General features: G+C 37.8%; 1 protein-coding gene across 1 annotated transcript in view; it reads left to right on the forward strand.

The window, feature by feature from the left end:
* Positions 1 to 4729: 4729 nt before the first annotated feature.
* The window catches only part of CFH (complement factor H), a gene marked incomplete at its 3' end in the record, with an annotated part of 45187 nt that continues 23306 nt past the window's right edge, over positions 4730 to 26610 (forward strand). The window contains exons 1-4 of the mRNA XM_070384416.1: positions 4730 to 5106; positions 20936 to 21121; positions 21451 to 21556; positions 24495 to 24571. Of these exons, the coding sequence (XP_070240517.1) occupies positions 5049 to 5106; positions 20936 to 21121; positions 21451 to 21556; positions 24495 to 24571 (427 nt within the window). The remainder of the gene's footprint in view (positions 5107 to 20935; positions 21122 to 21450; positions 21557 to 24494; positions 24572 to 26610) is intronic.

Genomic DNA, 26610 nt, shown 5'->3' on the forward strand with positions numbered 1-26610 from the left:
TTCTTCTCCAGTAGCATATTGGGCACCAATCAACCTGGGGAGTCATATCTTTTTGTCTTTTCATGCTGTTCATGGGGTTCTCAAGGCAAGGATATTGAAGTGGTTTGCCATTCCTTTCTCCAGTGGATCATGTTTTTTTTTTTTCCTTTTTCTTTCTTGTCAGAGCTCTCCACCATGATCTGTCCATCTTAGGTGGCCCTACATGGCATGGCTCATACTTTCATTGAATTAATAAGACTGTGGTCCATATGATCAGTTTGATTAGTTTTCTGTGATTATGGTTTTTATTCTGTTCACTCTCTGATGGATAAGGGTAAGAGGTTTATGGAAGCTTCCTGATGGGAGAGACTGACTGAGAGACTAAGTCACTTTAGTTATGTCCAACTCTTTGTGACCCTATGGGCTGTAGCTCACCAGACTCTTCCATCCACGGGATTCTCCAGGCAAGAATACTGGAGTGGGTTGCCATGCACTCCTTCAGGTGATCTTCCTGCCCACAGATTGAACCCATGTCTCTTATGTCTCCTGCATTGGCAAGTGGATTCTTTACACCAGCACTACCTGGTGTCAATATCGTTTTTAATTCTAGGACACCCTCGATACATTCTCATACCTTAGAGTCTTTGCTTGGATGTCCTCTTCACTTAAATTAGAATTTAATAACCAAATATTCCAAATATTCTTGTTGTTGTTCAGTCGCCCATTCGTGTCCAACTCTGTGACCACATGGACCACAACATGCCAGCCCTCTCTGTCCCTCACCATCTCCCGGAGTTTGCCCAAGTTCATGCTCATTGCACTGGTGACACCATCGAGCCATCTCATCCTGTGATGCCCTCTTGTCCTTCTGCCCTTGATCTTTCCCAGCATCAGAAACTTTTCCAGTGAGTCATCTGTTCATATTAAATGACCAAAATACTGGAGCTTCAGCTTCAGCATCAGTCCTTCCAGTGAATATTCAGGGTTGATCTCCCTTAAGATTGACTGGTTTGATCTTGCTGTCCAAGGGACTTTCAGGAGTCTTCTTGAGACCCTCCCAAATAGAGCCTTTGGAGAAAATTTCTTCTTGTGTTACATAATATTGATTTGTTACTGAGTGCAGATATTACTTCTAATTTTAAAAATAGAGTTTTTAAAGTCTGTTAAGTTTTGTAAAATTTTGCCTAACTTTTTGCTTTACTGTCCATAGAACACATTTGTTGAGAAAGTGTCAGTGTGAATTTTGAGAATAAATAGGAGTGTTTGGGGCTTAATTTTAGTATAATGGTTAACTATTTACTGTCTGTTCTTGCTATGGTAATGTAATAGCATATAACAACTTCATGTCATGAAATAATAACATGTTGGTAATTTTATGTTTTTCTAAATCTCTTTGAAATAAACATTTGCTTTTTAAAAATACTGATGGACAATAAAAAGGAAAACAAAAGCAGTCAGCTAATGCCTTAGGCATAGGTCTTTGAAATCAAATAAAAAGGAAAAAATGGTAAAAATAAAACATCTAAAAGATATTGTTGAAATTGTTTTGAAGCCATTATTTTCACTTGAATAGTTGAGTGGCATCTTATGTTCATCTTCTGAAAATAAAGCAAAAATTTGTAAAGAAATATCACTCTGAAAATACTTTAAAATCTCCATAAATGTGTAAAATCTCCATACACACATACATAAACATGTATATATGTGTGTATGTGTGTGTATGTATACCTTAAAAGCCTTTAGGGTGATTGCTGTTGTTCAGTCACTAAGTCATGTCTGACTCTGCTCCTCCATGGAATACAGCATGATAGGCTTCCCTGTCCTTCACTCTCTCCCAGAGTTTGTTCAAGCTCACATCCATTGTGTTGGTGATGCCATAAAACCCTTTCATTCTCTCTCACTCCCTTCTCCTCCTGCCCTCAGTCTTTCCCAGTATCAGGGTCTTTTCTATTGAGTTGGCTGTTCACATCAATTGACAAGGTATTGGAGCTTCAGCATCAGTCCTTCCAATGAATATTCATGTTTACATAATTATAAGATAAATAGGTAAATGTGAAGCATTTACTAAAATACATATGGAAATATTTTAAAGTATTTTAATTTATAAGTGTTTAATATATGGGAAGCAAATAATTTGAAAGACAGATCTATATGCATAAAAATAAAATTCAGTGAATCACATCACTGGGTTTGATATCTAGTTCTAGCACCATGTTTTTTGACTTTGAGGAAATGGCTTAAATGGTCTGTAGCTCAGCTAAATGCCTCCTCTTGGCATGAATTCACTCAGCTTCATTCCTTATCAGCAAAATGCATATGAAAGCCACAAAGGTTTATTGTTCTATGCTCACCAGAAGGGCAAAAATTACAAAGATAGAGGGTATGTTGAGGGTGTGGAAAAACTTACAACTTGCTGATGGGAATATCAACTGATAGAGTCCCTTAGGAAAAATGTCTAATGATCCCTATTACACCCAAACATAATCATACATTATGTCCTGATATTCCACCCCTCAGTATGTAGTTATCGGAAATGAGGGCATGTGCTTACTGAAACCTCATAATATGGTGTTCATAGCAGCACTCTGTGCATTACCACCAAACCACAATCTACCTAGATGCCCACTGGCAGGCACCAGGTAAATAAAATGTGGCATAGTCAAAGAACTGAGTGAAAATGAAAGTGTTTGTCATGTCAGACACTTTGTAATCCCTTGGACTGTGGCCCACCATGGGATTTCTGTCCATGGGATTTCCCAGGTAGGAATATTGGAGTGGGTTGCCATTTCCTTCTCCAAGGAATCTTCCCGACCCAGAGATCCAACCCAGGTCTCCTGCATTGCAGGCAGATTTTTTTTTACCATCTGAGCCACCAGGGAAACCCAAAAGATTGAATATCATACAGCTAAAAGAGTTGATAATCTATAGTCGCACCCAATGGTGTGGTTGAATGATCCAAACATTGTTTTTAGTGGAAGACTCCAAGCATGAAAAGATGAATATCTTATTACCAGATGTATATACAGTATTAATATAAAACCAGGCAGGGTGAAAAGACAGCCTTCAGAATGGGAGAAAATAATAGCAAATGAAGCAACTGACAAACAACTAATCTCAAAAATATATAAGCAACTCCTACAGCTCAATTCCAGAAAAATAAATGACCCAATCAAAAAATGGGCCAAAGAACTAAATAGACATTTCTCCAACGAAGACATACAGATGGCTAACAAACACATGAAAAGATGCTCAACATCACCCATTATCAGAGAAATGCAAATCAAAACCTCTATGAGGTACCATTTCACGCCAGTCAGAATGGCTGCGATCCAAAACTCTACAAGCAATAAATGATGGAGAGGGTATGGAGAAAAGGGAACCTTCTTACACTGTTGGTGGGAATGCAACTAGTACAGCCACTACGGAGAACAGTGTGGAGATTCCTTAAAAAACTGGAAATAGAACTGCCTTATGACCCAGCAATCCCACTGCTGGGCATACACACTGAGGAAACCAGAATTGAAAGAGACATGTGTACCCCAATGTTCATCGCAGCACTGTTTATAATAGCCAGAACATGGAAGCAACCTAGATGTCCATCATCAGATGAATGGGTAAGAAAGCTGTGGTACATATACACAATGGAGTATTACTCAGCCATTAAAAAGAATGCATTTGAATCAATTCTAATGAGGTGGATGAAACTGGAGCCTATTCTACAGAGTGAAGTAAGCCAGAAAGAAAAACACCAATACAGTATACTAACACATACATATGGAATTTAGAAAGATGGTAATAATAACCCTGTATACGAGATAGCAAAAGAGACACTGATGTATAGAACAGTCTTTTGGACTCTGTGGGAGAGGGAGAGGGTGGGATGATTTGGGAGAATGGCATTGAAACATGTATAATATCATATATGAAATGAGTCGCCAGTCCAGGTTCGATGCATGATACTGGATGCTTGGGGCTGGTGCACTGGGACGACCCAGAGGGATGATATGGGCAGGGAGGAGGGAGGAGGGTTCAGGATGGGGAACACATGTATACCTGAGGCCGATTCATTTTGATATATGGCAAAACCAATACAATATTGTAAAGTTAAAAAATAAAATTAAATTAAATTAAAAACAAACAAACAAACAAACAAATAAAAAAACAGGCAAATTTGTCCCGTGTGCACAGAAATCAGGAAAGGGTACAGTGGGGCAGGATTGAGGGTTGACTAAAGTGTTGAATGGGAGGATGGGGTGGAGGGAGTTAGTGGGGTGCTGGGGTTTTCCTGAGAAGCTGTTTTTCACCTGGTGCTTTTAGCATGTGTTTCTTCACTTTCTCTATATTCAGCAAACCATTTGCTTAGGTCTTTTTATGTATATTATATTTCAGTACAAAGTTTAAAAAATTCAGCATTTCAATTTCTTGAATTTTGAATTATTAAACTCTTTTGTACCTAAAGAGAGTGAGCCTGTTGCTTTACACACATTTATAACAAATCCTTAAAAGATTAATTTCTTGAACTGCAGGAAAAGCAGGCCTCCAAATCAGCCAGCACTTGCATTCTTGGCAGAGTCTATTCCTGTTGTCTGGGTCTTGATTGTGAAAGCATTGCCTAAACTCGAGTTCTGTAAATGAATTTGAAAGAGCTTCTATTTATTTATTTTTTAATCTCCTGAGGTTACAGATGGTAGATCTGAATAGGTCTGATTAATCCGAGGGTTTATGAAATACAGAGAGTATTACCAGTTATGCACATTCCAAGAACCTGAACATTTCCAGAGAACTGCCTGGGTTTATAAAAACAAATCAAGGGCAGGTCACGGCATTCACTTTCAGTGGGAGTGCAGGTTCAGACTCTGGCATTGCTGGGACTCCTGTCTGAGATTTTTCTTTTGCTTTGCAAAGTTTCTGATGGGCGGGGCATCTAGCAATCCCTTTAATTCCCAAGCTGTGTTTCGACTTCCTTTTGGAGCAAGTGGTTTCCTGCACTTTTCACAGTTTTTACAGAGGAGAACCTGACACAGTGGTGAGCACTGTCAATGCTAGATGTGCCCTGAAGGGTCTCCAAAATGAGATTTCCAGCAAAAATCGTGTGGCTTGTGTTGTGGACCGTTTGTGTCGCAGAAGGTAAGAGTTTTGCTTTTTATTTTTTTCCTGTATTGCAAAACATTTGCTAACATCCTTTTTACGGCAGTAAGAAAAACTTGGTCTAGAAGATGTGATTTCATTACTGTTCTGTGGCCTCCTGTGTGAGACACTTTTGACATTGTGAATAATGTCAAAAAATATAAGCAGCTTATTTGAATGGCATATCTGAATATTCATCATAATTTTATTTAATATAAAATTTTAGAAAATGTTTTAATAGTTATTTTAAAAAACTGTAACATGTCGTAATTGCAATTATCATAGAATGCACCTTATCTTTTTTTTTTTGCTTAGAATTTTCACCTTATGTGAAAGTATTAAGAAGTATGTGAACATATACAGAACAAGAAAATAAATTAGAAAATAAAAGCCTTCATATTACAATGATTGGACTTATTTCAGATACAGGTGTTAAATCTTTCTAAAGAAAAATTTACTTATCATTTACAATTGATACTGTGATGGCCTTAAAAGTCTTAGAGTCAAACACCACTTGCATCATTAGAATGAAAATATATAAATCTGAAAAAAAAATTGCATATGCAACCTTCGTAAAAGTTGCTCAATAGGGTTTTTTTCCCCTCAAAAGTTGTATATAAAATATTCTAGAAGAATAGCCTTTAGGAGTAATACATCTGCATGGAGGGTTTTTTTCTTTATATCAATAAGAAAATTTCTGGATAATTAAACTCTATTACTTTTTCCTCATAGATGAAAAAATTTCTTTGTGGAGGAAATTTGGTTTTCTAGTTCATTTTAGGTAACCAATTATGGGATAGATATATGACTGACATTTTTTAAAGTTATCATTCATGAATTCCCAGCATTTTTCACTAAGTCAACAAATTTTGATCAAATGCTTATTTCAAGTCAACCTCTAGGCAATGAGGAATATTAGCATATAAACAAAACCCCTATTCTTGAGTATGGTTCAATCTAGAAAATAAAGGCAGTTTTTTTTTTTTTTTAAGTTATATCCTTTAGTAATTTTTTCAGATTTTCTCAAATGTGTTTAAGACTTTTTAAAAGATAAAGTCTTTTCTTGTTATACATGCTAATATGTGATTGCTTGATTTTTAGCTTATAAACCTTATATTTAGCCACTTTTTAAACTAGGTGTACAATCATTTCCCCATCCATAAAAATATTGCAATAATAACTAATATTACAACAAAATATACAAAGAGATGATTACATTGGCAAAGAGTTCTGGAACAATGTAATGTTATCAATACCAAGCATCTTTTTCTTTACACAAGTATTTCTGTCTTTTCTTTAATAAGATTACTTTTAGTGCTTCCCGATTGACATCCTGTTTGCTGAGGTTTTCTGTCTACGGCATTTGTCAAGCTAGGGAAGATTTGTTTTGTTTCTAGCTCATGTTTAAAGCTAAGGATTGATGCTAAATTTAATTAAACTGTTTCAGTGATAACAAAGTGGAACTTGAATTATTATTAACATTGTTTGCTACAAAGAATAAATGATAAAAACTAAGTAGCAGTGATTTAAATTCCTTGCTCTCTAATTTATTTCAGCCTACTCATTTCATTTGTATTTTATGTTTCATCGAAGTATGTTTGAATGGACATCAGTTTCCACTAATGAACTGAGCATTAGCATTACAATTAGCAATACCCATTACAGTGAGAATGGCTATCAACCTGGTCACATTCTAGATAAAGTACAGCTTTAGTATTTAAAGTAATGTTTAGATTAGCCTCATGGTTTTCACAAAAAACACCCCCAATGCACAAGTTAGTAGAGAAAAATTACATGAGTTTTCAGTGGATATGGGGACTTCCCTCATAGCTCAGTTGGTAAAGAATCTGCCTACAATGCAGGAGACCCCAGTTCAATTCCTAGGTCAGGAAGATCCCCTGGAGAAGGGATAGGCTACCCACTCCAATATTCTGGTCTGGATAAATCCATGGGGTCACAAAGAGTCGGACATGACTGAGTGAGTTTCACTTTTTCAATGGGTAAAGAATTGCTCTTTTACTGCTTGTTCACCAAATATTTCTGAAACTGTTAGTTCAAATGTCAATCAATTTCATCAGTTTAACATACCTAACAGAAATTTTATTAAAGAGTGGCCTTAGTCATTTAAAAATATACACATATACCTCAACATCTGCCTCTTTCTTTGTCTCCTGTGTAGAAATAACTACAGAATACAAATTGAGAGGTTGAGAAATACTGAATTGAATACTGAATGCTAAGTTGAGACATTGCGAAAAGACAGTTGTGTCTGCCATCACAACGGGCTTCACTCAACTAGATATAGCATTTCAGCATTTCCTACATGGTCTTTGTCTTGTTGGGTGTGAACATTCCTTAACAATACTAATCACTACTAAAAAGGAATAGTAACCAACAGGAAGAATTTATAAGCTCAACTCTCCATTAGTTTTTCCGTTATACTGGAGACCAAGTAGTACCTTTTAAATGCAGTAGGTTATCTGCATTTTCATCCTTAGTTGAACAAGAACATGAATTGCTTCAGGGGGAATTATCCCAGGCTACTAAGAATCTGGTCAGATTTACAGAGTTTAGAATGACAGTTCCTCAGTTATAAGACATTGTTTCTGCCTTCTGGAATATCTTGTGACCAATTTTTCAAGAAGACCTTTTAAGATCCAAAAAGTGTATATGCTTTGAAATTAACCATGGCCCCCAAATTCCAGGATGATTAAAGTAAATAAATCAAAACATAGCTGAAGCATGTCCAAGGCATGATGGCTATGTTGCTTGGCAAGACATGTATTTTCTAATTCTGGAGGTTAAAAGGGTAAAAACATCCTTTCAGGACCTGAAATATGTTACATATCAGAGAGATTCTATTCCAACACAGAGAGGAGAACTTATTTGTTTAATATATTTTACTGTTTCAAGTACAAGGTGGTTTTGAATCAGAGTTAAATCTAATGTAAAAATTTGATACTGTGATCATAAAAATTAATTATAAATTCATAAAAATACTTTTTAATGCAAAAATATCTGACATAAGAATTAATTATAAATTAATAATAATTGTTCTTTTACAAGGATAGATGTGAATGTCACATATAGTTATCTAATCTATAAAACTAAACTCTGTGTTTCAATTCTAGTGTGATAAGTAAGAATCCATCCTCTCCAGAAAAATCGCACATTTTCAGATCTAGTAGTGTGAGCGTTTACCTAAATGGTGTGACTTAAAGTAGAGCAATAGAAAAGTTTTCTTCAATATCTTCTGTTCTCTTAAAATGTATATATTAATAATACCATAAATTCAACCAGTCTGAAATTTATGTGGAAGGCCATATGTGAGTAAGAGTTGGGGTAGTTAAATTTAGTCATCATGATTTACTGTGAATTACATGTTGATAAGTTTTCTGCAACAGTTTTAGTGGGCAAAGGGTAGCAACAAATGAAGGTAAGAACAGAATAAGCAATTTGGAAGATGAAGTGTTTCCAGGAAGGAAGATCTGATGGAGGAAGTGCTCTCTGGGTGCTTTGACAAAGGGTGGAACAAAGCCCCCAGGGCGGCCAGGAGAGGGAAAGCATTGCTGATTTTAAGTTTAGGTCCAGCCTGGGAATGCGCATTCTACTCTTTTGCCTGCATGTAATTTTAAACTAGGGGCTTCCCAAGTGGCGCTAGTTGTAAAGAACCCGCTTGCCATTGCAGGAGACAAGAAATGCGCATTAAATCCCTCGGTTGGAAAGATCCCCTGGAGGAGGGCACAGCAACCCACTCCAGTATTCTTGCCTGGAGAATTCCATTGACAGAAGAGTCTGGAGGTCTATAGCCAATAGGGTCACACAGAGTTGGACACAACTGAACTGACTTAGCATGCAATTTTAAACTAAAACTAAATTATTTAAGTATTGCTAAAATTATTCTTAGCTCGAAGTATGTTTTCAAATACAAGTGGAAGCACAGATAAGGAGGCATTCTTTATCTGGGGGCCTTTATGGCTAGGGCTTGGGCCTCAGTCTGAGTTGACCCATTTTTATTCCCTCAGTCTGTGACAGTCCTTCGCTTTTGGCCATGTTTCCTTCTTCTCAGCTCACCTCCTCCCCCTTCTCACCCCACACACCATCCCCCACCTGCCTGCCCTGAGATTCTGCCAAGCAACCTGTCCTGTGGTCACTTAACTAATGTGCACTTTACCCATTTCTTAACATCTTGAACCAGTCTCAGGACATAGTGCTTAAAAGGGACATGATGTCACTGAAAAAATAGTGTTGCATTTTAGCTTAAGACTAAAAGGAAACATTATAAAAATGGTTCAGAGAAAGTAAAGTAATGGAACAGGAAAAAAAATCCCCAAAATAATACAAGTAAAAAGATTTGACAGAGTACTTTTATTTATTTTGACATTTTGACTGAGAGAGCCAAGTTTCCCCTAAACCTTGTTAACCAGAAATTTAATAGATAGAAAAGTGATTATAGAAATGTTCCTTCAAAGGTTTTCTGAAGTTTTCTGAACTAAATTAAAGTGATTCTGAACTTCAAAAAGTATAAAATAAATTCAAATATAGGACCCATAAACAAAATGTAGAATGGAATTTTACAGATGCTAAATTTTTTGGGTTCATGCAACAGAGCACTAAAGATTTGCACCCTTGTCTTATCTTTTACTTTTGCTCCCATCTACGATGCCTTTTCTCCAGGTTATCCATTCAGTTCAGTGCAGTTCAGTTGCGTCCGACTCTTTGTGACCCCATGGACTGCAGCACACCAGGCTTCCCTGTCCATCACCAACTCAGCATGATCTTGCTGAAACTCTTGCCCATCGAGTCAGTGATGCCATCCAACCATCTCTACTCTGTCATTCCCTTCTCCTCCTGCCTTCAGTCTTTCCCAGCATCAGAGTCTTTGCCAATGAGTCAGTTCTTCACATCAGGTGGCCAAGGTATTGGAGCTTCAGCTACAACATCAGTCCTTCCAATGAATATTCAGGATTGATTTCCTTTAGGATTGACTGGTTTGACCTTGCTGTCCAAGGGACTCTCAAGAGTCTTCTCCAATACTGCAATTCAAAAGCATTAATTCTTCAGCACTCAACTTTCTTTATGGTTCAACTCTCACATCCATACATGACTACTGGAAAAACCATAGCTTTGACTAGATGGATCTTTGTTGGCAAAGTAATGTCTATGCTTTTTAATAGGCTGTCTAGGTTTGTCTTAGCTTTTCGTTCAAGGAGCAAGTGTCTTTTAATTTCATGGCTGCAGTCACCATCTGCAGTGATTTTGAAGCCCAAGAATGCATGTTGATGTATGGCAAAACCAATACAATATTGTAAAGTAAAAAAATATATATATATATAATTAAAAATAAAATAATAAAAACTAAAAAAAATTGCAAAACAGTAAAAAAAAAAAATAGAAAGAAAGAAAATAAAGTCTGTCATTTTTTCCATTTTCCCCCCCATCTATTTCCCATAAAGTGATGGAATCAGATGCCATGATCTTCAGTTTTTGAATGTTGAGTTTGAAGCCAGCTTTTTAACTCTCCTCTTTCACTTTCATCAAGAGGCTCTTTAATTCCTCTTCACTTTCTGCCTTAATGGTGGTGATAGCTGCATATCTGAGGTTATTGATATTTCTTCCTGAAATATGGATTCCAGCTTGTGCTTCATCCAGTCTGACATTTTACAGGTTATCCATATTCTACAGATAAAATGGAAAGTCTCTGGGATGGCTTTGCATTCATTCATTCATTCTTTTGTTCATTCAATAATTTTTTTTTTTTTTGAGTGATTGCTAAATACCAGGCACTATGACACTAAACACTTTCCAAGCACCTCCTATTTTGGAGGAAAAAAAGCAATGATTATTATATATCACTAATATGTTTATTTTATCATATATTTTGATGGAGATAAATGAAAACACTATAGGATCACTTAGGGAAGGCAAGATACTCAGACCGGAATGAAAGGATGGAGTAGGGTGGGGTTGAGGAATTGGTTTGTAAGAAGTGCAATGAAGAGAGGGAAATATATCAGAGTTGTGATGACATCATGAGTAGGTTCTGACAGTTGAATGGGAGTTAACCAGGTGAGGGTTGACAAGGAGGATATTGATTTTAAGAAGATTCAAATGTGTACTCAAAGGACTAAAAGTAGCCCTGTAAAGCCAGAGGAATCCAATCACTTTCCATATTTCTAATTCTTTAATCAATTGAACTTGTCCAAATAATATGGGTAAAATTGAGTATCATGTGTGCTGTTTTTCTCCCCTTTCTTTTTTCATATGTATCCCCACGATTGTTGTGATACTCCTTATTCTCTGGGAAGTTACATTTTGACAGGAGGACACATGAAATTCTAGTAAACATAAACATAACTCTGAATCATGAATTACGTTGTGAAGAAAACGAAGCAGGGGCTGAGGGAACATGACACAGAAGGGGTAGTGGGGTGTCCAGTGGGTCTTGGAGCCTAGAGATAAGTGGATCCCTTGGAGGGAGCAACACAGGAATAGAGCCTGAAAGATGAGACAGCTAGTCACTAAGTGCCTGAGGTTAAAGAGACTGAGGAGTGAAACAACATGTGCAAAAGGCCTAAGGGGAAAAAATTCATTTGAGATGTTCAACTAAATCTAAACAATCAAACTACGGTGGCTTTGGCACTGTGAATAAACGATGGAGGTGATAAGATGAAATCAGAGAATGACAAGAGCCAAATACAGATTCTAAAGCCAAGAGCAGGAGACATACAAGGATAAGGAGAAGTCAGGGGAATTTTAATCCCAGAAGCGACATGACCAGATTTGCAAAAATCACTTGTGGCTCTGATGCTAATGTGAGAGGGGAGCTTGGGGACTAGTTAGCAGGTTGAGTTATCATCAAGCTGACAGATGATGCTAATCAGAACTAACATTTTAGAGATAGCAGTGGAAAGATGAAAAAACAGTGTGGTTGATGGTAATATCTTTTTCTCATGGAGACAAGAGATGCCATTTAAAGTTCTTGGATGTGTCTGTTTTTTCAGTTAGCATAATGTCTTCAAGATTTAGCCATGTTGTTGCATGTATCAAAGTCTCCTTCGTTTATAAGGCTGAGTAATATTCCATTATATATCTGCTATATCCATTTGTCTATTGATGGACACTGGGATGTTTCCATTGTTTGGCTCTTGTGCTCCTTTGAGTATTGGTATGCAGGTATCTCTTCGGGTCCCTGCTTTCATTTCTTTTGGTTCCATACCTAGGACTTGAGTTGCACACTTTGTGTGCTAATAATTCAGTTGTGTCCAGCTGTTTGTGACCCAATGGACTGTAGCCCTCTAGGCTCCTCTGTCCATGGGATTTTCCATGCCATGCCCTTATTCAGAAGATCTTCTTGACCCAGGAATCGAACTCATGCCGCTTACATCTCCTGTATTGGCTCCCTGCATTGGGTTCTTCACACTAGCGCCACCTGGGAATTGCTGAATCATATGTTAACACTGTTTAACTTTTTGGGGAACTGCTAAACTGTTTTCCACAACGGCTGTACCATAGTGGTTAAGTATAAATTATAAAATTTATTCTTTCAGAGTCCTGAACTCATTCAAGTAAATGATTCATCTACTAAAAGAAAAAAAAAAAAGTTCATGGAAAAAGCACCAGAGGCTTTAGTATCATGTGAAGTATAATCAGTATGAGAACTCTTTTTATAGTAAATATGTCTACATAGAGTAAATATTGTGAGAAGCTAGTAGGAAGATTTTATGAAAGTGATGTATTCTTGTCTTTCATGGCTGGTTGTTCCAAGCAAGTAACAGGGAGATAAATATACTTTATGTAACTGCATTGCTTTAATAAAAATCATTTAAATTGAATAATGGATAAGAAAATTTTACTTTTTCCTTGCATGAGCATAAGGAAAGGATAGAAACTAAATTCGTCAGAATGGTAGTATATTAGTGAAAATTGGTGCTCCACTCGTGATGCTGCCATCTACATTTGGAATTCGGCAGATTAATTTTTCCGGTCACCTAAATGCCATGAAGTGGATCTGAATTTAGAAAGTGGAATTATCCTGTACTTAAACACAAAATTTCCATGTTATTAAAAAAAAGATCTTTAATTTGAAAAAGCGAAACCAAAAGCTCGGGCTTCTTGGGGAGAGGGAGGGGGCGCTGGTAGGTAGAGGTACAGGCAGTTTGTATTGTTTTATGGTGGGGTGTTTGCACCATCTAGTGGAGAGAAAGTATGTTTACTTAAATTTTAGAAAACGAAACTAATGTGGACTCACAAAAGTTCCCTAACAGATGTGCCACACATTTGCAAAAACGTCAAGGAAAAACTAGCGCACTTGAAAGCCCACATAAGTGTTATATATTACGGAAAAATGAATTTCCATGTGAACTTTCTGTTCCATGAAATGTAGAAAGTTTTCAAAATGGGATCCAGCTCAGTAGATTATTTTTTCCCCTTGTCTTTATGAAAAGAAATTCTAGAATAGAATGTTAGACCATTATTATAAAACCAACTAAGAAACGAAGTTTAGCAATGAAAATAATATCAACAAATAAATATGGTGAGAAGCATTTTTGACTTTGCCATTTTTAAGTAATGTGTTGAGCATATACTAATGAAATCATCCTAATATTGAGAGTGCTGCTGCTGCTGCTGCTGCTAAGTCGCTTCAGTCGTGACCGACTCTGTGCGACCCCAGAGACGGCAGCCCACTAGGTTCCCCCGTCCCTGGGATTCTCCAGGCAAGAACACTGGAGTGGGTTGCCATTTCCTTCTCCAATGCATGAAAGTGAAAAGTGAAAGTGAAGTCACTCAGGTTGTCTACTTGAAAGTTACATAGTCTTGTCCGACTCCTAGCGACCCCATGGACTGCAGTCTACCAGGCTCCTCCATTCAAGGGATTTTCCATGCAAAAGTACTGGAGTGGGGTGCCATTGCCTTCTCCGAAAATCGAGAGTAGTTATATCTAAATTAAGTAAAAAGAAGTTTTGAAAAGATTATCAATTATAATAAGTAGACATTAGCTTCATTATTAATTGTATCTATTCCTCTCTTTATATGTCATATTGTTAATGAATTACTTTTTTCAGAAAATAAGAATCATATGGTATAGGCAGATTCTATTACATAATACCTTTATTGTGAAGTATATGAGTGAATAAAATATGTGTGCTGTATTAAAAATAATTCTAACTGCCCATGGAAACAAATAGAGCTTTCTGAGCGTCCCCAACATACCCTTGGGTTTCTTTTGGATTAATACCCTTTCCTTTCTTCCAGAAGAAAACGTTATTTTAATATTTATGGTAATTATATTTTTGCTCTTCCTTCCTAGTTTTTAAAGGTTTATGTACACATCCCTCTTATATATGCTTGTTCTTGAATATTATGTAGATGAAATAATTTTGTAACACTTGATGTCTTCTTACTTCATGTGATTGCTATCATTTGTTTCTGTACCATTTTGTGGCATTGGTGTGATATTGAAATGCAGAAATATACACAAATTTCAATCCATTCAATAGTTGACAGACGTTGAAGTTATTTCCATTTTTAATTATGAAAAAACACATACGACTATAAAATATTACCATACATGAAAATCTAGTTTAGTGTATTCCTAGGAATAAAATAGCTCTTCAGTTCAGTTCAGTCTCTCAATCATGTCCGACTCTCTGCGACCCCATGGGCTGCAGTACACCAGGCTTCCCTGTCCATTACCAACTCATGGAGATGACTCAAACTCATGTCCATCGAGTCAATGATGCCATCCAACTATCTCATCCTCTGTCATCCCCTTATCCTCCTTCCTTTGATCTTTCCCAGCATCAGATCAGATCAGATCAGTCCCTCAGTCGTGTCCAACTCTTTGTGACCCCATGAATCGCAGCACGCCAGGCCTCCCTGTCCATCACCAATGCCCGGAGTTCACTCAGACTCACGTCCATCGAGTCAGTGATGACATTCAGCCATCTCATCCTCTGCTGTCCCCTTCTCCTCTTGCCCCCAAATCCCTCCCAGCATCAGAGTCTTTTCCAATGAGTCAACTCTTCGCATGAGGTGGCCAAAGTACTGGAGTTTCAGCTTTAGCATCATTCCTTCCAAAGAAATCCCAGGGCTGATCTCCTTCAGAATGGACTGGTTGGATCTCCTTGCAGTCCAAGGGACTCTCAAGAGTCTTCTCCAACACCACAGTTCAAAAGCATCAATTCTTCAGCGCTCAGCCTTCTTCACAGTCCAACTCTCACATCTGTACATGACCACAGGAAAAACCATAGCCTTGACTAGACAAACCTTTGTTGGCAAAGTTATGTCTCTGCTTTTGAATATGTTATCTAGGTTGGTCATAACTTTCCTTCCAAGGGGTAAGCGTCTTTTAATTTCATGGCTGCAGTCACCATCTGTAGTGATTTTGGAGCCCAGAAAAATAAAGTCTGACACTGTTTCCACTGCTTCCCTATCTATTTCCCATGAAGTGATGGGACCGGATGCCATGAACTTAGTTTTCTGAATGTTGAGCTTTAAGCCAACTTTTTCACTCTCCACTTTCACCTTCATCAAGAGGCTTTTTAGTTCCTCTTCACTTTCTGCCATAAGGGTGGTGTCATCTGCATATCAGAGGTTGCATCAGGGTCTTTCAAACGAGTCAGTTCTTCGCATCAGGTGGCCAAAATATTGGAGCTTCAGCATCAGTCCTTCCAATGAATCAGGACTGATTGCCTTCAGGATGGACTGGTTGGATCTCCTTGCAGTCCAAGGGACTCTCAAGAGTCTTTCCAACACCACAGTTCAAAAGCATCAATTCTTCAGTGCTCAGCTTTCTTTATAGTCCAACTCTCAGATCCACACATGACTATTGGAAAACCATAGTTTTGACTAGACAGAACTTTATTGGCAAAGTAATGTCTCTGCTTTTTAATATGCTATCTAGGTTGGTCATTACTTTCCTTCCAAGGAGCAAGTGTCTTAATTTCATGGCTGCAGTCACCATCTGCAGTGATTTTGGAGCTCCCCAAAATAAAAGTCTGCCACTGTTTCCACTGTTTCCCCATCTATTTGCCATGAGGTGATGGGACTGGATGCCATGATCTTAGTTTTCTGAATGGTGAGTTTTAAGCCAACTTTTTCACTCTCCTCTTTCACTTTCATCAAGAGGCTCTTTAATTCTTCTTCACTTTCTGCCATAAGGGTGGTGTCATCTGTATATCTGAGGTTATTGATGTTTCTCCCAGTAATCTTGATTCCAGCTGTGCTTCCTCCAGCCCAGTGTTTCTCATGATGTACGCTGCATGTAAGTTAAATAAGTAGAGTGATAATATACAGCCTTGACGTACTCTTTTTTCTGTTTGGAACCAGTCTGCTGTTCCATGTCCAGTTCTAACTGTTGCTTCCTGACCTGCATACAGATTTCTCAAGAGGCAGGTCAGGTGGTCTGGCATTCCCATTTGTTGAAGAATTTTCCACAGTTTGTTGTGATCCACACAGTCAAAGGCTTTTTGGCATAGTCAATAAAGCAGAAGTAGATGTTTTTCTGGAACTCTCTTGCTTTTTTGATGATCCAGCGGATGTTAGCCATTTGATCTCTGGTTCCTCTGCCTTTTCTAAATCCAGCTTGAACATCTGGAAGTTCATGGTTCATGTACTGTTGAACTCTAGCTTGTTGAATTTTGAGCATTATTCTACTAGCATGTGAGCTGAGTCCAATTGTGCAGTAGTTTGAACATTGCCTTTCTTTGGGATTGGCATGAAAACTGACCTTTTCAGGTCCTGTGGCCACTGCTGAGTTTTTCCAAATTTGCTCGCAGACTGAGTGCAGCACTTTCACTGCACCATCTTTCAGGATTTGAAATAGCTCAACTGGAATTCCATCACCTCCACTAGCTTTCTTCATAGTGATGCTTCCTAAGGCCCACTTGACTTTACATTGCAAGATGTTTGGATCTAGGTGAGTGATCAAATCATCATGGTTATCTGGGTTGTGAAAATTTTTTTTGTATAGTTCTTTGGTGTATTCTTGCCACCTCTTCTCAATATCTTCTGCTTCTGTTAGGTCCATACCATTTCTGTCCTTTATTGTGCTCACCTTTGCATGAAATGTTCCCTTGGTATCTCTGATTTTCTTGAAGAGATAGCTAGTCTTTCTCATTCTATTGTTTTCCTCTGTTTCTTTTCACTGATCACTGAGAAAGTCTTTCTTATCTCTCCTTGCTATTCTTTAGAACTCTGCATTCAAATGGGTATATGTTTCCTTTTCTCCCTTACTTTTGGCTTCTCTTCCTCTCAAAGCTATTTGTAAGGCCTCCTCAGACAGCCATTTTGCTTTTTTGCATTTCTTTTTCTTGGGGGTGGTCTTGATCCTTGCCTCCTGTACAAAGTCACCAACCTCTGTCCATAGTTCTTCAGGCACTCTGTCATATATAATCCCTTAAATCTATTTCTCACTTCCACTGTATAATTGTAAGGGATTTGATTTAGGTCATACCTGAATGGTCTCATGGTTTTTCCCTACTTTCTTCAATTTAAGTCTGAATTTGACAATAAGCAGTTCATGATTTGAGCCACAGTCAATCCCAGTCTTGTTTTTGCTGAGTGTATAGAGCTTCTCCATCTTTGGCTGCAAAGAATATAATCAATCTGATTTAGGTGTTGACCATCTGGTGATGTCCATGTGTAGAGTCTTCTCTTGTATTGTTGGAAGAGGGTGTTTGCTATGACCAGTGCATTCTCTTGGAAAAACTCTATTAGCCTTTTCCCTGCTTCATTCTGTATTCCAAGGACAAATTTGCCTGTTACTCCAGGTGTTTCTTGACCTGGTACTTTTGCATTCCAGTCCCCTATAATGAAAAGGACATCTTTTTTGGGTGTTACTTCTAGAAGGTCTTGTAGGTCTTCATTGAACCATTCAACTTCAGCCTCTTCAGCATTACTGGTCAGGGCATAGACTTGTATTACTGTGATATTGTATGGTTTGCCTTGGAAACGATCAGAGATCAGTCTGTTATTTTTGAGATTGCATCCAAGTACTGCATTTCAGAGTCTTTTATGAATTGCTATTTCCTTCTCTATGGGATCTTCCCAGATCAGGGATCAAACCCACATTTCCTGCATTAGCAGGCAGATCAGAGAAGGCAATGGCAACCCACTCCAATACTCTTGCCTGGCAAATCCCATGGACGGAGGGGCCTGGTGGGCTGCAGTCCATGGGGACGCTAGGAGTTGAACATGACTGAGCGACTTCACTTTATTTTTTTCACTTTCATGCATTGGAGAAGGAAATGGCAAGCCACTCCAGTGTTCTTGCCTGGAGAATCCCAGGGACAGGGGAGCCTAGTGGGCTGCCGTCTATGGGGTCTCACAGAGCCGGACACGATTGAAGCGACTTAGCAGCAGCAGCAGCAGGCAGATTCTTTACCTTGGAAACACCAGGGAAGCCTGCACTGTGGGTAAGCAGGTCTAAACTTCATAGGGCTGGCTGTCAGAAAGGGCGGAGCACAGGTAAGGAAGCTGAGTCTGCAGTACAGTTTCTTCTCTCTTTTGGATCAGGTTCAGTGCTGCTTTAAAAGCCATTCAAGTGATTTAATCAGGCTCACACCAGTTATCCAGGATAATCAGCTTGTTTAAAATTAAGTGTTTAGGATTATATCTAAACATGTAGCTTCTCAGCAGTACCTAGATTAGTGTTGGTTTAACTAACTGAGGATGGATGCCCAGTCACGCTGACTCCTCATCAAAGCTATCACAGGTGATTCATATCTCTTCATTCCTCTGGACATTGTTATCTTTCAAGTTACATCCTTCATTTTCTGTTCTCTTCTGTCAGTTAACACATGGTTGTCCTGTATTTTATGTATATGTATGTGTGTATGAGTATATATGTATTTTAAATTATATAAGACTACAGTTTTATTGTTTCACAGTTGGTATTCTCTTAGACTTATTTGTTTAGGTACTGTTTTTGTTTTTCTTTCATTACAAACCTTATACCTGAGATAGTTTTCCTTTTTCTAAAGTACATATTTCATTTTCCCTTAATGTGAATCTATAAAGCAAATTCTTTCACATTCTATTAATTGAAATCTTGAACCTTAAAAAAATTGTTCCTTTATGTCGAATTCTAAGTAGACAATTATTGCTTTATGCACATAGAAGTGATAAGTTAACAACTTCTGGTTTCCATTACTTTTGCTGAAAAGTCAGCTTTAAGTATTTACCATTCTGATCCTTGATCACTATAGTATATCTTTATTAGAAACAAAAAGTATATAATACCTTCTCCCTTACTCTTATGCTAACATTTAGCCATATTATTAAATATTCCCCAAAACACAATTTTCAAAAACCATAAAATATTTCCTCAGTGAATGTACCACAATATGACAATATTCACATTAACATATCTTATTTTTTCCACTATGAAAATGTTGGAATAAGCATCTTGTACATAAGAATCTTAGAAAAACTTTCATTATTGCTTTAGGATCTTTTTTCTGTTTGAAATTCTTTAATTTACATGAGCATTTTTAAGATTCTTTATCAAATTGCTTTAGTCATCTATACCTCTAATTTTATTTAATATATTTATAACATTTCTTTTTCTACAAAATCAGGTGTCATTCCCTTTACATTTTTGTCACTGAAATTTGTCCAAAAACATCACTTACAATTGTGATATCTTTGATTTTAGTAATGGTTATGTTATCAGCCATTCTTAAGAAAATGTTCTATCATCCTCCTGTATTTTTCTTTTGGTTGTGTCAGTGCTTTTGTTATTGCAAGAAGTGCTTTTGTGTGACAAATACTTTTGCAGATAATTTTCCTTTGAATTTTGTATAGATTAAATCTTCATAAATAGAATTTTAATTAAAAACATTCTAATATGTGTATACTTTTTACAATTTATTTCCTGAATTCATGAGTTTCCTAATGACAGTTTTCTGAGAAAACTAGGGATTTGATTTTATTCCTTTTTATCTTCAGTGGTTTCTAATTGCTAGAGTGCCAGAGTGGGTTTCAATTTGAGATTGTCAATCACATTTACACATACACTTGACCGCTCCAGCCCCAAGGTTACTGAGGTTCAAGAGATTATATAGAATAGGTGGTAGAGCAGACTGTACAAGATCTTGATGAAGATTTCAGACACCTAGATATGTCATCTCTTTGAATACATATTCAATAACTTCCTTACTAGAGTGACAACACTTTGTCTCCATATCCATTGTTGTTTCTTCAAACCTTAGAATAGTGCCTAATATTTCCTGAATTTGAGAAAGAATGTGCTGTGCTGTGCTTAATCTCTCAGTTGTGTCCAACTCTGTGACCCCATGGACTGTAGCCCATTAGGCTCCTCTGTCCATGGGGACTCTCCAGATAAGACTATGGAGTGGGTTGCTATGCCCTCCTCCAGGGGATCATCCCAACCCAGGAACTGAACCCAGGTCTCCCACATTGCAGCGAATTCTTTACCGTCTGAGTCACCAGTGAAGCCCAAGAATACTGGAGTGGGTAGCCTATTCTTTCTCCAAGGGGATCTTCCCAACCCAGGAATTGAACCAGGTTCTCCTGAATTGCAGGTGGATTCTTTAGCAGCTAAACTACCAGGGAAGCCCTTAGAAAAGAGCAGAATTATAGAATTCAGTGTATCACTTAAAAATAATATAGTAAAGTGTAACTATTTATCTTGAAAGTTATTCTTACAAATCTATATAGATTTAATTTTTTAAGGTAAAAAATATATATTAAGACTTACATTGGATGGACCTGTATAGGTTTTCTTTAAAGCAAAAATAACCTGAAAATACTGCATTTTTCATTGTATTTAAACACCTTTTTTTTTTTTTTTTTTTTTTTGTAGACTGCAAAGAACCCCCTCCCAGAAAAGAAACAGAAATCCTGTCAGGTTCTTGGACTGAACAAACATATCAAGAGGGCACTCAGGCTACATATAAATGCCGCCCTGGATACAGAACTCTGGGGAGTATTGTAATGATGTGCAGGGGTGGAAAATGGGTGTCTCTTCATCCATCGAGGATATGTCGGAGTAAGTAATTCCTACTTTTGTGAAACCTGTGAAAAAACTATTTAATTAATAAATATTTAATAAATGCTATTATGGCAATACTGGCTGAATTCTATTGCTAGTGTCATTTAAATACAAAGCAATATATCCTCATCATTCTTAAAAAAGGGGTTGTCATCTTCCAAAATTAAAATAAAAGCATACAGATAACTTTGGCGTTTTTCACTTTTCTATATTTTCAATTCTGTACTCTAAAACAGTATCAGATATCCCTCTTCTTGAACTCCTATGTAAATTGTTACTCGCTGTGCTACATGCTAACATCATATTCTTTTTCTTTTTCATTTTAGAAAAGCCCTGTGCACACCCTGGAGACACTCCATTTGGTTCTTTCCATCTTGCGGAAGGAACTCAGTTTGAATATGGTGCAAAGGTTGTTTATACGTGTGATGAGGGGTATGTCATCAACAGAAAGAGCAGTTTATAATTCAGATCTTTCATACTGGAAAGAGTAAATAGAAACTGACCTTATTTATGTGTTTAAGGTTATTATATTTTTCTATCAGCATTTTTATAAGTAACATACAAGTAATCTGAAAATGTAAACTATAATGAAAATGATTATATTTGGATAATATGACCATCTCTTCAACATTGAAAAATTAAAATAAATTATAATTACTCTGGTAGAGTATAGTTACAGGAGAGTGGGAAAGTTGTACACATTTAAACAAAAATTCTCTGCAATGAGTCCTCACTGCATCCTATTATGTGCAGAATGAGAATTCCATATCTCAGGGGCAGTGGGAATGGTAACAAAATTAGAGAATGTGGATCTATTTTGATAAAACTTTATACAATTTATGAGAAATCAGACTAACTGAACACTGAAATAATAACTATCATTCTTTAAGTTTCCACAATCCGTAAATTACGCTGATCACGCAGACCAAAAATGCTGCTATGCTCAGAAGAGTAACTTTGTGCCTTCTAAGCACCTGCTGGATTCCCACAACTCAGCTATTCTTAACCGTGTGTTGTGACTTCCTCAGTGCTCTTTCTTTCTTGTGACTCCCAGCACCTTGTTTTGAAGAAAGTTTTATATATAGGAAAACTGGATCATTGTACTTTTATACTACATAAATATACACAGGGTGGAGAAATTAACTTGTGGAATTGCTTATTCCACAAAGTGGAATCATTATTCACTCCCCATTTATTTCTTGATTTGAGGCAGTAGAATATTTTAGAGCTTAGGCTTTGAAGTAAGCCCGTATTCCAAAACGCTACCACTTAATAACTATACGTATTTTTAGAAAATAGCTCTTTACTCCAATTTCCTCACTTATAAAAGCAGAAACATAGCAAGCGCATCACAGACTTGGTGGGAGAAATAAGTACGGCAGGCTATGAGCAAGCAGGGCGGCTTCTCAGGGTCTCCTCAGTGGGGAACGCGGGGCCGGGACGGGGGCGGTGGGGTGGATTCCCGCGGGCGGGGCAGCGCCGGGCTCAGATTCCAGAGCGCAGTGGGCAGCGCGGCATCAGCACAGGGTCCCAGGCTGAGGCGCCCGGGCGGCCATTTTGAGCTGCGAACGCCGTCTGAAGGGCTGGCTCTGTGGCTTCGGTATGCGGGACCCTGTGAGCCTGGTAAAGGAAACTTAGCGCGGAGGGGAAATAAGGTTAGATTTATTCCCCAGCTTCTATTTTCATTCCCCAGAAATTTGAATTTCCGGGGTTAGCCGGTGGCAATAGGAGGATTTGTGTAGAATTTCGCAGAACTCCGGAGAGAGGTTTGGGCGAATGACTGGGTCCCTGGTGGAAAATAGTTAGCAGGAAATGTTCCTCTGTTATTAGGCGGAGCCAATAAAGGAGCCAGAGAAGAACATTTGACAACCAATTATCTTGTTCCTTCGTGTGACAGGGGCACAGAGTAAAAGTTTTAGTTCAAGTTCCCGTGACTTTCATTTACTCTACTGAAACGATTTCTTCCCTTAGAGAATTAGGAACAAATCAGCCCCAATCCAAGAAGGCAAAGTATTTTTTTGAAGGAGAGAGTTTTTTTACTTGTCCAACTAGCAGGACAACTCTCATTCAGGGTCAAAGGAAATGTTTGTTCAGGTACAATTCTTCAGAAGTTTAAAAGAGGCCTTTTTTTTTTCCCCCCTCCAAATTCTCTAGCTTGCGGTTATCAAAATGCCTTTCCTTATTTATTTTTTGAGTAAAAAAAAATTTTTTTTTGCTTCCAATTGTCAAATGTAATAAATTTGAGAAGGATTCTTTAAAAAAAAAACAAAACAAAAAACTTTGTATTTTGTATGGAGAAGGAAATGGCAATCCGCTCCAGTATTCTTGCCTGGAGAATCCCATGGACAGGGCAGCCTGGTGGGCTGCCCTCCGTGGGGTTGCAAAGAGCCAGACACGACTGAAGCGACTTACCATGCATGCATGCATGCATGCATTGGAGAAGGAAATGGCAACCCACTCCAGTATTCTTGCCTGGAGAATCCCAGGGACAGAGGAGCCTGGTGGGGTGCTGTCTATGGGGTAGTACAGATTCGGACATGACTGACGCGACTTAGCAGCAGCAGCAGCAGCAGCAGTATTTTGTATTGGAATATAGCCATTAACAATGTTGTGATAGTTTCAAGTGCACAGCAAAGGAACTCAGCCATACACATACATGTATCCATTCTCCCAAAACTCCCCTCCCATTCAGGCTGCCACATGACATTGAGCATAGTTCCCTGTGCAAGTACAGCATCTTTGGTTTGAAGCTCAGGCTTGATGAGTTAGTATAATTTCACACTGAATGACTTATGTAAACGGGCTTGACTTGGTGACCATGCTCTGGAAAGCATCGCCAGGATGGAGATGGGAGATGGAGACAAGTGCTGACAATAAGCCACACCAAACTATTATTTATAGCGCTGTCCTTGATAATGTAAAAAAAAAAAAAAAAAAGCACAAAGTGTCCAGAAAATATCACAATCGTGGAGGGTAGGACTATGGATAGAAATATGGAAAAAGAGTGGACTGGGGTAACATACAGTGAACTGTTGTTTACTGCTTTTATCATGATCTCATGTTTTTATCTTTGGTTTTCGTGATAGTTCATGGAGCTTATTACATTGTTAAGTGTACCTCATTAACTGACTCAACTGGAAAAATAAAAGTGCATGAAACAGTAATGAGTTTGTGTCACGAACCAAGAATTTTGATAATGCAAGTCCATGCACCTGAGGGCTTAATTAAGAGCCTTTCCTGAGGAGGGAGGGAAGCATGTGCTCCTATTAATAGTTTTCCTCTAGAGTTTCTGGATATTTGAAATGGTATCAAACTTAAAACTGCACATAAACACACATCAGCTCACAATTCTGTTAATTTTGATTTTTAGATATCAGATGGTGGGTGAGATGAATTTCCGTGAATGTGACACAAATGGATGGACCAATGATATTCCCATATGTGAAGGTAGATGTAGAACTAATTTACAAGTATATTAAAGCATATATTTAAAATACGAATCTTTGGGGGAAATGTCTTATATTAAATATTCTTAAAGTCTATAATTAAATATTTCTTACTCAAATTATTTTTGTGGATTCTACTATAGTACAGAGTTGGATCTAATCTTTTATTGCTATGTTGTTAAGTGTTTCAATAACCAAATATAAATACAGGTTCATCTAATTTAATAGTCCAAGTATTACAGACTAGAAAAAAAAATCTAAGTTTTGTTTTTCCTTTTGGATTCTAACCACTGGGAATAACACACATATCACATTAAAATGAAGATGAGAGTTTCAGCTTTATTAATGAAGGAGTACACAGCCAAATAACCACCCCAATGCAAGGATCTCAGTTAAAAGCTTAACTGGAGAACATAGTTTAAACGTCTCCTTCCTCCTGCCTGACACAGGGAGTTTTCCTATGGTTTTAGTTTACTGAAAAGAGCCAGAAACTAAGGAAGAGCTCTGCCCTTTCTTACTGATCCATAAAGCAAACAGAATGGAAAATTTGTACATCCTGTTCACCGATTTTAAACCACTGATTACAGTCTGTAGTCATCATGAAAATAAGAGTCCCTTTGCTGTCCACCTGAAACTATCACAACATTGTTAATTGACTGTACTCCAATATAAAATAGAAAGAATAATCTGTTGTCATCATGAAAATAGCTTTTCCTAGTTGAATGGTGATGAGTAAGTAGAGAGGAAAAAGAAGAGGTAAATGCAAGACAGAGAGAGTGGAAGGGAGGAAAGAGAGAAAAAGACAGAGGCAGAGGAAGAAGGAAAGAAGAACAGTGATCACTCAAAATTCCCGTTTTCTGAAAAAGAGTGGGAGATCGTTCATCAACAGAAATGAGAGGAAGGGGATAAATGTTCTAGGGAACATCCATATTGGAATAATATGGAGTGCTTCTTAAAAACTGAAATTTTTGGATCATAAAGATCGACTGAATCAGTGTTCCTTGGGTGATAAGGCAGGGAGCTAGCCACAGAGTTTCCATTTAACAAGCATCCTGGGAGATTCTATTCTAAAATAAAGGTTGACTATCTTAAACCTAAGGGATACTGGAAAATAATAAGGAAAATAAAAAAAGTGCTCTAGTTATTTTGATATAGAAGAAGAAAAATTAAAGACTATTTATTTATTGAAGTACATATATTCAGAAAGTTTGCTTTTACACCTTTTAGGAATACAGCTTTGTATTATTGTGAGACTTAAACGGAAATTTTTTATTTATCTCCAACTTTATATTTCTCAATTATGTAAGAAATATGAATGAAATGAATGAACTGAAATGTATCAGTTCAATTCAGTTCAGCCGCTCAGTTGTGTCTGACTCTGCAACCCCATGGACTGCAGCACGTCAGGCCTCCCTGTCCATCACCACCTCCTGGAGTTTACTCAAACTCATCTCCATTGAGTCAGTGATGCCATCCAACCGTCTCATCCTCTGTCATCCCCTTCTCCTCCTGCCCTCAATCTTTCTCAGCATCAGGGTCTTTTCAAATGAGTCAGCTCTTCGCATCAGGTGGCCAAAGTACTGGAGTTTCAGCTTCAACATCAGTCCTTTCAATGAACACCCAGGACTGATCTCCTTTAGGATGGACTGGTTGAATCTCCTTTTAGTCCAAGGGACTCTCAAGAGTCTTCTCCAACACCACAGTTCAAAAGCATCAGGTCTTCGGTGCTCAGCTTTCTTCCAACTCTCACATCCATACAGGACCACTGGAAAAACCATAGCCTTGACTAGATGGATCTTTGTCAGCAAAGTAATGTCTCTGCTTTTTAATATGCTATCTAGGTTGGTCATAACTTTACTTCCAAGGTGTAAGCATCTTTTAATTTCATGGCTGCAGTCACCATCTGCAGTGATTTCGAAGCCCCCCAAAAAGTCAGCCACTGTTTCCCCATCTATTTCCCATGAAGTGATGGGACTGGATGCCATGATCTTAGTTTTCTGAATGTTGAGCTTTAAGCCAGCTTTTTCACTCTCCTCTTTC

Source organism: Bos mutus, chromosome 16 (genome assembly GCF_027580195.1).
Source record: "Bos mutus isolate GX-2022 chromosome 16, NWIPB_WYAK_1.1, whole genome shotgun sequence".
In the NCBI taxonomy this organism is placed as follows: domain Eukaryota; kingdom Metazoa; phylum Chordata; class Mammalia; order Artiodactyla; family Bovidae; genus Bos; species Bos mutus.